The sequence below is a fragment of the Ctenocephalides felis genome, unplaced genomic scaffold (genome assembly GCF_003426905.1).
Source record: "Ctenocephalides felis isolate EL2017-DRISC unplaced genomic scaffold, ASM342690v1 CF-g0.4_SCAFFOLD_01492, whole genome shotgun sequence".
Taxonomy (NCBI): Eukaryota; Metazoa; Arthropoda; class Insecta; order Siphonaptera; family Pulicidae; genus Ctenocephalides; species Ctenocephalides felis.
Genome location: NW_020537646.1, coordinates 29,876,046 through 29,888,125, shown reverse-complemented (window position 1 = coordinate 29,888,125; position 12,080 = coordinate 29,876,046). Strand labels below are relative to the sequence as shown.

The window sequence follows — 12,080 nt, the reverse complement described above, 5'->3', positions numbered from 1 at the left end:
CATAGATGAAAGAAAAGTATATGGGTAGGTAATAGGTATTAGGTACTACCCATGGGTATCAAACTTAGAATAAATGAGCTTACCCTGTGTTCAAATTCATCCTTCTTATTAAAGAACTGATTTGTCAATATTATTCTACACGTACTTTAAGCGTTTAATTTGGTTGAAAATATATTTCATACGCAAATTTTTATTTTCACTTTATCTATTCAAATTAATCAGATTTATCTTTTCCATATTATATTTATATAAATGTTATCTAGAAATAAATCAGTTTGGTGGCGCCCCTATGCAGTGCGGAAACAACTAAAATGGTGTACTGTCAAGCGTCCGTATCCAACTTCATGCCATTTTGTCGAGTTGGATCCGTTAAATCAGCATGGAATCAACATGTTTTGCATGTTTCAAAAATAGAATAAAAAAGTGTTCAATAATACACAAAATGCTAAATCCAATTAGATCTTTTCTGAAAAATAAAAATTTACAATCACGTCATTTTTGAAAACGGCGGCTATAAGTAGTCTGCCATCTGTTGGTACGATGTTGATGTGTTAACAACTGTTGTGATTCTACTTCGTGCTGGTATTGTTCGGCACGTTTAATTTTTGTTCAAAAATATAATTAACATGAGTGCCGCAGACAATATAATAATGAGTGCCGTGAACAAAATTGATTTTGTTTTAATGAAACAAAAGGGAACAATCCGATGCAGCTTGCAAAAGCAGTTCCAAGTTTTTCTGCAAAAGTATGTACAAAGAATTTATTATGTGAAACAACTCATGAACTCATTCATTCATTCACAATTATATGCTTGTTAATTCTGTTCGTTGTTTTAACATTGCATTATTTTTGTTACAGATTCGAACGTCATGGCAAGCATAAGTATTTAGAAATGATTCAAAATTTATATCATCCCGATCACATAACTTTAGTAGTGAGTTTTGAAGATTTAAGAAAATATGATGTGATCTTAGCTACAATAATCAAACATGATTATGTTGAAATATATACATGTCTGTGTCGAGCAATCAATAATCTTATTAAAGAACTATTTCGGCCTAATGATGAAAATATATATTATGTTGCATTTAATGAATTTCCGATGAAATATAATCTTGAAGATGTAAATGTTTCTATAATTGGGAAACTCACCAGTTTTACTGGGCAAGTTGTATCTACAAGTCCTATTTATGCTGAAGTAGTTGCTGGAACATTTGTCTGTTTAGAATGTACTCGTGAAATCCGAGTTTATGAAGAACAGTGTGTGGTATGATACAAATAATTTTCATTGAAACAACTAACAATTATTAAATCATTGCATATATCTTTTCTTTGCTTTTTGAGTTATTATTATTTTATCTATTTCAACTTTTTTAGTTCAAAAAACCAAAATATTGCTATGGACCAATATGTAAAAACTCTGAAGGATTCAAATTAGATCATGATAAAAGTATTTTTATTAATTTCCAAATGGGTTTAGTTCAAGAAATACCATCAATAAAGAATATACCAATAATGAGGAATGTTTTATTGAGAGCTGACTACACTGATTTACTTGAGGTAATGCTTAGTTATAACACTACCCACTAAACCAGTTACATAATCTTACGTAATTCTAGTGAAAGAAATATGTAATCTACATTACGTAATTAGATATTACGAAATAATTACAATACACATATAGTGTATCTTTATTTTTTCATATTACATAATAATGTATTTCATATCATTACTAAAACAACTTAATTTCTATTAAGATATTTTTATATTCACAATATGTTTATTACATGTTATTTTTATAGTTTTTGCAACTATTTGTGTTCTACTTTTTCCTATGTTGTATTAAATTTTAAGAAGAGTATAAAAAACTGTTTTTGATATATTTTTCCACCAAAATCACACTCACTTATCTATAAATGAATAATTATTAAAATGATCAAATAATTATATATATGTAAAATCTTGTTTGCGCTAAATGCTCGTAATAAGTACTTTAGTGTTGTGTTTTAAGTGATTATTACATTGCTTAATTAGTGTCATGTTTTTGCAGATAGGTGATATTTGTACTTATACAGGTACATTAATATCTATACCTGATATTAAACCAATAACAACTCTCGAAGCAAACCTTGGCAAAGAAAATGGTCATTATGCTTCTGGAGAGAATAAGGTAATATATAATTGAAATTTCAATAAATATTCAGTAACATGATGTAGTTTTTGTTTTGAATTTTAAATAAAATAAAAGTAATTACTTTGAACAATATCATTACTTTATCTTTTCTTTACATACCAGATATGTTACACACAGTGACCATTGAAATGTAAACATTATTTCCAAAATATAATTGATGCATTATAATTTTGTCTGGTACATTTTATCACCAATGTAATAGTTACTATATTTATATTTGATTCTTAACTAATTGTATTGAAACTGTATATTAAACTATTAAAAATGTTATTATTATAATTTCAGTCATACCAAGAATGCAGTTTAGAATTGAAGACATACTTTTGGGTTTGTTCAATTTCAAATTAGTGCCTATGCAATAATAGAAGCTTTTATAAAATAATTTTTATTGATATAAGAATAAGCTGGATGGCTATTATTATTAATTATTGATATTATTATATATAATGATACTACTTTTCTGAACTAAAAGGCCTTTTGACGAACTCAACATATATGTATCACGGTAGTAACTGGGATATGTACAATTATGATTTTCAGCGAAGTTAGACTAGAAAAATAAAATCATTTATATATATATATACATATATATATATATATATATATATACATATATATATATATATATATATATATATATGTATGTATATATTACTATATTAAATACAATTTATTCAAATTTATATATTTCTGTAGTGTAAGAAGTAGAAATGTATTAAATTATGTAATATAAGTTTTATATACTTGTACATTATCCAAATTAGTTGTCTAAATTTTCTTGGAATGCTATTATTATTTATGATTTTACTTTTCTAAACTGAAAGGCCTTTTGAAGAACTCAACATATGTATCACGGTAGTAACCGGGGTATGTACAATTGTGATTTTTGGGGAAGTTAGACCAGAAAAATAAAATCATATATATATATATATATATATATATATATATATATATGAGTGAGTTCTTGAGGGCGATACATCAAACAAAGAAAAGCCAAAGATTTATAAAATAATCTTTATACATGCCTCGGTACTAGCAAAGTACAGAAGTCGTGGCAGAAATTACATAATTCTACTTACATTTTTGTTCAATAAAACTATCATTTTTCTGTTTACATCATACAAAAAAATTATATAAAAAATGCATAGTGCTGACAAGTTAGTTGTATAAATGTTAGTGCCAATCTCTAGTGCTGTGTACACTTCTCTATATGTAACCAACCAACGTAATATCCACTGATGATGACATTAAATTGAATGTCGAAACGATTGGAAATAAAGATTATTTTATAAATCTTTGGCTTTTCTTTGTTTGATGTATCGCCCTCAAGAACTCACTCATATATTTCAACATCAAAATTAACTACATTACATACACTACATGACAAATTAACTACATTACATACTATATATATATATATATATATATATATATATATATATATATATATATATATATATGGATGTGGCGGATCATCATGTAGAACAGTTGCGTGTTAAAGATGAAGTTAGAATATATATTACTATATTAAATACAGTTTTTTTTAATTTTTATATTTATATTTGTAGTACAAGAAGTAGAAGTAAATAGTAGTACAAGAAGTAGAAGTTAGTTAGTAAATTAGTTTTCTAAATTTCCTCAATATGTTATAAAAAATATATTTCTAATCATACTAAATTTGATGAATTGTTTGATTTCACTTATGACACAATATACAAGTTTAATAATTTATGTTATTTAAATGAGAAGTGAATGTCTTTTCCAAGAGATATATGTGATTTAGATTTTATTTTTTTAAATTTCGCGGGTATGTAACCTATGGGTCCATCTATGATTAGAACATAATACACCATTGCTTTAATAGCACAACTTCAATATAAAACATTTTATGGCGGGAAAAGGCTTAACAAATTGTCAAATCTGTTAAACAGAGATTAGACTTTACCTATTTCAAACAAAATATTTTGATAATAAATTTTTGTGTTTTGTGTTTGTTTATATTTTAATTTAATAATGGATGTGGCGGATCATCATGTAGGGCAGTTGCGTGTTAAAGATGAAGTTGGAATTCGTTGTCAAAAATTGTTTCAAGATTTTTTAGAGGAGTAAGTATTTCGCGTAATTAATCAATGAACGAAAAAACTTTCAAATCAGTTGCATTGTATTGCTATAAAAGATATAACATTTAAAAATGTATTAGTAATAGAAAAATTACAAGCTAAGTGCTAAATTGATTAGGTTTGTTTTCTTCAAATTCTTTCTTGGAACGACCTAATAAATTAAATATTTTGAAATTAAAAGATTCGTGTAATTTTAATGTTCTTATTTATTTCACTTTTCTCTAGCAGTTGTACATTTCTACAATGTGTTAATCTTTTACCCGTAATCTATTTACCATTATTCGCTTGTGATAATATGCTTAAGCACAATTGTGATAACAAATGTTAATAATATGATTTATTATTACTTATCTCTTAAAATACTTTATAAATTTATAATAAAATTTAACTTGATTACATTATTAGATATAAGGAAGAAGGTGAAGTGAAATATTTAGAACCTGTTCAAGAATTAGTGAGTCCTGAACGTAGCACCCTTGAAGTTAGTTTTGAAGATGTTGAAAAATATAACCAAAACTTAGCCACAACAATTATTGAAGAATATTTTCGAATTTATCCATATCTGTGTCAAGCAGTTAGCAATTTTGTCAAGGATCGTACTGATCTTAAGAAAGAAAAAGAATGTTATATCTCTTTTACTGAAGTTCCTACAAGACACAAAGTAAGAGAATTAACGACTGCAAAAATTGGAACTCTTATCAGAATTTCTGGCCAAGTTGTTAGAACACATCCTGTACATCCAGAGTTAGTTTCTGGAACTTTTGTGTGCCTAGATTGCCAAACAGTAATAAAAGATGTTGAACAACAATTTAAGGTATTGTTTCTATTTTCACTTTATTAATAATCACTTTTTAATCTAATTAATAATTTCTAAAAGATATTATTTGTTTTATAAAATGAATTTATTCTGAAAATTTAATTGAGATTAGAAGAAAGTTACTAAGCAAGCTACTTTATTAAGTCGGTGTAGTTATATATAGATCATTTTTTTGTGCGTACAGCATCTTGCACTATATTCAATTTTATTATTTTAATTCCTATTTTGATCATTGTATTATCAAATCTTGTAATTATTTTAACAGTTTACAAATCCAACTATATGTCGAAATCCAGTATGCAGCAATAGGAAAAGGTTTATGTTGGATGTTGATAAAAGTTTATTTGTTGATTTTCAAAAAGTTCGAATACAAGAAACCCAGTCTGAATTACCTAGAGGTTGCATTCCAAGAAGTGTAGAAATTATATTAAGAGCAGAGACTGTTGAAGCAGTACAGGTAATTTTTAGTGTTAAATAATTCTGAATTTTACATTGTTATTCATGAATATAATCATAATAGTTAAAATTATTTTAAAATGCACAAAAGAGCTTGATTTGAATTGCAAAATACAAATCATAATTAATCAGTTAACAAAGTGCAATATTAAATTATTAATAATAAATGCAATATAATTAATAGGCTGGTGACCGCTATGACTTTACTGGTACCCTGATAGTAGTTCCTGATGTCGGTGCGTTGAGTTTACCAGGAGCAAAAGCTGAAAGCGGATCTAGGCACAAAGCTGGTGAAAATCAAGGGGAAGGTGTTAGAGGAATTAAGGTAAAGAACTTTAATTTAATTAACTTTTATCTAAATTACTAATTAAAAATTAATTAATTTATATGGTATATGATTTTTAAGTCTATGCTTTATGCAGTAGTTTTATTTATATCTGCAAATTATTGGTTCAGTAATTATGCAATAATATTTTATAATGCATTTAATTTTTCTATAGTATAAAAAATATTATCATAAATCATTATAGTTTATAAAATTACTGATTTAGAACTATGTTTTTAAATGGTATTATTAGAATTTATTTTGTGATAAATTCTTTTTATGTCTTTGCTTATTGAATTTTGTTTGGGTATTTGTTAGGCCTTGGGAGTACGTGATTTGAATTACCGAATGTCCTTTTTGGCATGCTCTGTCCAAGCTACAACTGCGAGATTTGGTGGTACTGATTTACCTATGGAGGAAGTAACTGCTGAAATAATGAAGAAGCAGATGACTGATCAAGAATGGAATAAGGTAATTATTTTAATTTATATTTTTAGTAATCTTAATATATTGTTTTTAAACATGCAACGTTTGTTTACCAAAGGTTTATGAAATGTCCAGAGATCGTTTGCTTTATCAAAACTTGATAAACAGTTTGTTTCCAAGTATACATGGTAATGATGAAGTAAAAAGGGGTGTTTTATTGATGCTGTTTGGTGGAGTTGCTAAGACCACTATAGAAAGTCAGTATAACTATTTTAAATTATTATTATATGCTGTTTTTATGATATGATATGATAAGAATTGAAATATTTCAAATTTGATTTATTTTGATCCTAATTTAGTATAACATGTTATTTTTGGATTGTTTCCTAATAACATTAAACATAACTTACATTAATGTATAAATAATTTATCTACATTTATCACTTAATTACTTTAATTAGTTAATACATTTATTTTTTAGAAACTACTCTGCGTGGTGACATTAACTGTTGTATAGTTGGTGATCCAAGTACTGCAAAATCTCAACTTTTGAAGCAAGTAGCTGATTTCTCCCCAAGAGCTGTATATACGAGTGGTAAAGCATCATCAGCTGCTGGTTTAACTGCTGCTGTTGTACGTGATGAAGAAAGTTTTGACTTTGTTATTGAAGCTGGTATGTTATTTGTTTGTAGAGTACTATAAATTTATTCAAAATATTGTAGAGCTGTTTATTTTGACTGATATAATGATTTGACTTATATGATCATTAAGAGTTTGCAAGATGTGATGTGAATTTTGATGTGAGAAAGCACATTAATTATTATGTATTTTTATTCAGGTGCTCTCATGTTAGCAGACAATGGTATTTGTTGTATAGATGAGTTTGATAAAATGGATCCCCGGGATCAAGTAGCAATTCATGAAGCTATGGAACAGCAAACTATTTCATTGACAAAAGCTGGTGTAAGAGCCACATTAAATGCAAGAACCAGTATATTAGCTGCTGCAAACCCTATTGGGGGTAGATATGATAGATCAAAATCACTACAGCAAAATATTATGCTCAGTGCTCCCATTATGAGTAGATTTGACTTGTTTTTCATTCTTGTGGATGAATGCAATGAGGTAAGTTATTATAGTATTAAAATATTTAATTATTTGTCAATATATAAGACATAAATATTAAAGAGTATTCGAAATCTAGCTTGATACAATATTATCTCAAATAAATGAGAAATAACTAATAAATAATTATGGTAATATTTTTTTAAAATTAGTTTTTTGATGCATGGAAAAAATTCAAAACCACTCATTCCAATCCTGTTCTACTATCTTATTTAAAACATTTGGAAGACTTTTTTATGAATTAATAGATTCAATTTTTTAAAAACTGCTTTAATTTTTTATTTTTAAATATTTTTCTCTTTTTGTATTTGAGTTCTTGTAATTGAAAGAATTTACTTTTGACGTATTGAAATAAATTTACTAATTTTGAAGTATTTTAATTAAAAATGTTATAAATTCAACACTCAAAAAAAATTTAAAATTTATTCTTGTGTTTTTTTAAATAAATTTGTATTGTAAATGAAATTATTATAATCTTAACAAGTTATTGTAATTTAAATTTAAATATTTGTTTCTAGGTTATTGATTATGCAATTGCCAGAAAAATTGTTGATTTGCATTGCAATATAGAAGATTCTGTAGAACAAGTATATTCACGTGAAGACGTCCTTCGTTATATTACATTTGCTCGTCAATTTAAACCTATTATAAATGCTGAAGCAGCTAATCTATTAGTTGAAAATTATAATCAACTTAGGCAGAGAGAGGGTACATCGAGCAGCAAATCGACATGGCGAATAACTGTGAGACAATTAGAATCCATGATTAGATTGTCGGAAGCTATGGCTAAAATGGAATGTAGTGATGAGGTGCAACCTAAACATGTAAAGGAAGCATATAGGTAAATTAATAATATCAAATTTAAACTTACTAAATTATTAACTTCCCGTAGGGTAAGTTATTGTAATGGGCCGAAAATCGGAATTGAAAATTTTAACATTTCTCGACGTTTTGAAGGTTTTTGAACGTTTTGGCATACCTCAGAAAAAATGGATGTGTGTGTGTGTGTGTGTGTGTGTGTGTGTGTGTGTGTATGTATGTATGGATACAAATTTCCAGTCACGTTTTAGGGCGCACGGATCAACCGATTTGAATGGTTCAAAAAACATTCGATTCCTATTGATAGGGAAAAGAGCTGATTAGTTTTTGGCAAAGGCAGGTCCAGCCGTTTCGGAGATACGGAGCAAAGAGTGCAGAAAATAGAAATCGAATTTTTGAGAGAACGGAGTATCTGATTTGAATGATCTAAAAAGCATTCAATTAGTAATGATTGGGAGAAGTGCTTATTAGTTTTTGGCAAAGGCAGGCCCAGCCATTTCGAAGATATGGAGCTAAATATGTAAAAAATGGCAGTTTTTGAGAGAACTAAGCGTCCGATTTAAATGATTCAAAGAACTTTCTGCTTGTCTTAACAAAATAATTGATTTTGGAAAAAAAAATTTTGTTCAATTTTTTTTTTTTTTTTTTTTTTTTTTTATTTTTAGTTTTATCAAAAATATTTCAGATTTTATTTTTAATTCTGGCTATAGTTCTAATATACTTTACAAATATTTTCAACTCTGCAATTCAGTTTATATAATTCTCATAAATATTAGACAATGTTACAATATTTATAATAATCTATTTGAAAACATTCAGTATTCCTCGAACATTTCGGTACGGGAAGTTCCAGCAATTTGCCTTAAGGCACGATGCCATAAATGCCTCAAGACAGAATTCCACTTACAGCTAGTTTTATAACATTTTTGAGACTTTTTTTTTACTATTCCCTTGCAGATTATTGAACAAGTCTATAATTCGTGTAGAGCAGCCAGATATTCATTTTGGTGATGAAGATAATGATGCTGCACTGGCATTGCAAATGGAGGTAATACAATCATTATTCTTGTATTATAATATTGTTGATTGTAAAGTCTCATTCATTTTTTTATGAAATTATTGATGGAGTTGGATATTGTTATTAGGGTGATTAAAGGTGTAAGTGATTGGATTTTTTATATGAATGTAAAATACTGTAGTTTTTTCTCTATTAGTGATGAAATTGTGCATGATTTATTTTATTTTTTTTAATAGTTTTTCATTCTATAGTAAATTTTTCAACATTCCATGAAGTTTAGTAAATGCAAATATTAATTTGTTAATTTATTTAAATTTGGAAAGGTTGAAGGAATTGAAGCAGCGGCCATGGATGTTGATAACCCCTCTGGTGAGACTGGAGTATCCAATGGAAAGAAAAAGCTGACTCTGAGTTTTGATGAATATAAATCTCTTAGTAATATGTTAGTTATGCATATGAGAAGACAAGAAAACCAACTAGAAATGGAAGGTAATTGATTCTATCCTAAATATGTTTGAAAAATAATTTTTTTTAACTACTTTAATACTTTAAAAAGAATCCTACTAATGTGCACGTAAGTGTGTTATCAAGAAGTTATAGGGTATCATATTTTTTCATAAAAAAAAATTTGATTTGTCAAAAAAATATTTCATAGTGTGTGTTGGTGTATATTGGAAATCGATACGTAAGATTTGAAAATGAATAAGCTACATCTAATTATACTAATTCTTTGCAATTTTAACAACATTTGCATTTATTTATTTCAAATCATAGGCTCTGGAAGTGAAGAAGGACAAAGACGCAGTGATATTATTGCATGGTATTTGGAACAAATTTCAGATTTAATTGAATCTGAAGAAGAATTGCTTGAAAGAAAGTCTTTGGTTGAAAAAGTGATTGATAGGCTCATATATCATGTATGTAAAATAATCTATTATTATGCAATTTTTTGTTTCAAATATTGCTATAAGTATTTAAATAATTTTTAGGATCAAGTCATCATTCCTTTGATGTCCACTGGTTTAAAAGGCAAAGCGAAAACTGATGAGCATGAAGAGGATCCACTTTTAGTTGTTCATCCAAATTACATTGTAGATTTGTAAATGACAAAGTGATATTTTTAGCATAAAATTGCAAGTATCTGAAAAATAGTTGCAGTTTATAAAAGGTCAAAATACTAATCATCACAGAAATAGATAACAAATTTTGAAGAATCGAATAAATGGAAATGCATGATCTCGATTTATGCACATATTTTTTATAACCAGTTTTACTGTTTTTTAGAACGTATTTTTATATTTGTACTGTTTTATAGTGCTGCCATAAGCTAATTGTAAGTTGTTTTCATTTTAATACAATTGTTATTAATTATATTGATATTTCATTATTATTATTATTATTATTATTATTATTATTATTATATATATATATATATATATATATATCATATATACATACATATAATTTGATTGTCGCGATAACCGGTAGTTAAATTATTATCTTTTATGTAGTATAACTTCTTACTGAAGCTTCAAGTGTTATTCAGAACAAAATTTTGACTAAATGCACTTGATTTCTTGTTTGTATAACTCAATAATCAGCATTTATTGAAATTGGCCGAATGTTTTATAATCATCACAGAAATAGATAACAAATTTTGAAGAATTGAATAAATGGAAATGCATGATCTCGATTTATGCAAATATTTTTTATAACCAGTTTTACTATTTTTTAGAACGTATTTTTATATTTGTACTGTTTTATAGTGCTGCCATAAGCTTATTGTAAGTTGTTTTCATTTTAATACAATTGTTATTAATTATATTGCTATTTAATTCTTAAATATTATATATATATATATATATATATATATATATATATATAATTTGATTGTCGCGATAACTGGTAATTAAATCATTATCCTTTATGAAGTATAACTTCTTATTGAAGCTTCAAGTGTTATTCAGAACAAAATTTTGACTAAGTTCACTTGATTTTTTGTTTTTATAACACAATAATCAGCATTTATTGAAATTGGCCGAATGTTTAATAACACAATTTCTTACATAATTATGTAATATAATATATTATGTGATGTGCCTATTAGAAGGAAATTCGTGACATTTATTTTACATATAAAGAATTAACGTTACCTGGTGCGCCGATAAGACCGCCGCAACTGTTTAAACATATGCATGTTGAGCACAATTTTTCTTTTATTTATCCTTAAGAAATCTTGACACCAAGGAAATATGTTACTTTTGTTTTACATATTAAGATTTTGGGGTACATGGCGCTGCAACAAATGGAAATAAAATATGAGCCGTATTATCGTAACAGCCATTAATCAGTAAAATTATACCGTTTTCCGACGGTAGTCCTGATTAGTTCATGCAGTTCTTCGGAAATAAAAGAAAACTATTTCAGGAAAAAATTCAAAAAATTATCAAATTTTGGTCAAATAAATTAAAAATTGGTTTCAGTGTAATCTCCTTAGACAAAAAAAGGGGCAGAACTAGAAAATAATTACATTTATGCGCGCGTTCGAATTCTTTATTTATTATAAAAATGTATACGCTTAAAACATTTGAAGGCATTGATAATGGTTACTTTGAAATTTGAATCGATTTCTTTTCTGTTAATTTTTTTTTATATGTAATATCCATGCTTTGACTATTTTGGTATGCGCGTGATGTATAAATAGGGATTTATAACAGGCTACCGTTTTGGCGTAACAATAAACTCATATATCTAATAATTAACAAGTTTTATCTTTTAGC

At 27.0% G+C, this 12,080-nt stretch overlaps 2 protein-coding genes across 2 annotated transcripts; both read left to right on the top strand.

Moving 5' to 3' along the window:
- The first annotated feature begins 621 nt into the window (after nt 1-621).
- LOC113371517 (DNA replication licensing factor Mcm6-like) lies at nt 622-2,663 on the top strand. Its single transcript, XM_026612143.1, has 5 exons — nt 622-745; nt 859-1,267; nt 1,378-1,560; nt 2,051-2,170; nt 2,480-2,663. The coding sequence occupies exons 1-5, from the start codon at nt 627-629 to the stop codon at nt 2,540-2,542; spliced, it is 894 nt and encodes a 297-aa protein (XP_026467928.1). The 5' UTR covers nt 622-626; the 3' UTR covers nt 2,543-2,663.
- Nucleotides 2,664-4,088: 1,425 nt separating this feature from the next.
- On the top strand, nt 4,089-10,562 carry LOC113369835 (DNA replication licensing factor Mcm6-like). The gene is made up of 13 exons (XM_026610434.1): nt 4,089-4,299; nt 4,720-5,128; nt 5,397-5,588; nt 5,772-5,912; nt 6,231-6,383; nt 6,457-6,595; nt 6,820-7,011; nt 7,177-7,463; nt 7,982-8,304; nt 9,240-9,330; nt 9,624-9,789; nt 10,075-10,217; nt 10,290-10,562. Exons 1-13 carry the CDS (start codon nt 4,208-4,210, stop codon nt 10,401-10,403), a joined length of 2,442 nt encoding a protein of 813 aa, XP_026466219.1. The 5' UTR covers nt 4,089-4,207; the 3' UTR covers nt 10,404-10,562.
- The last annotated feature ends 1,518 nt before the right edge of the window (nt 10,563-12,080 follow it).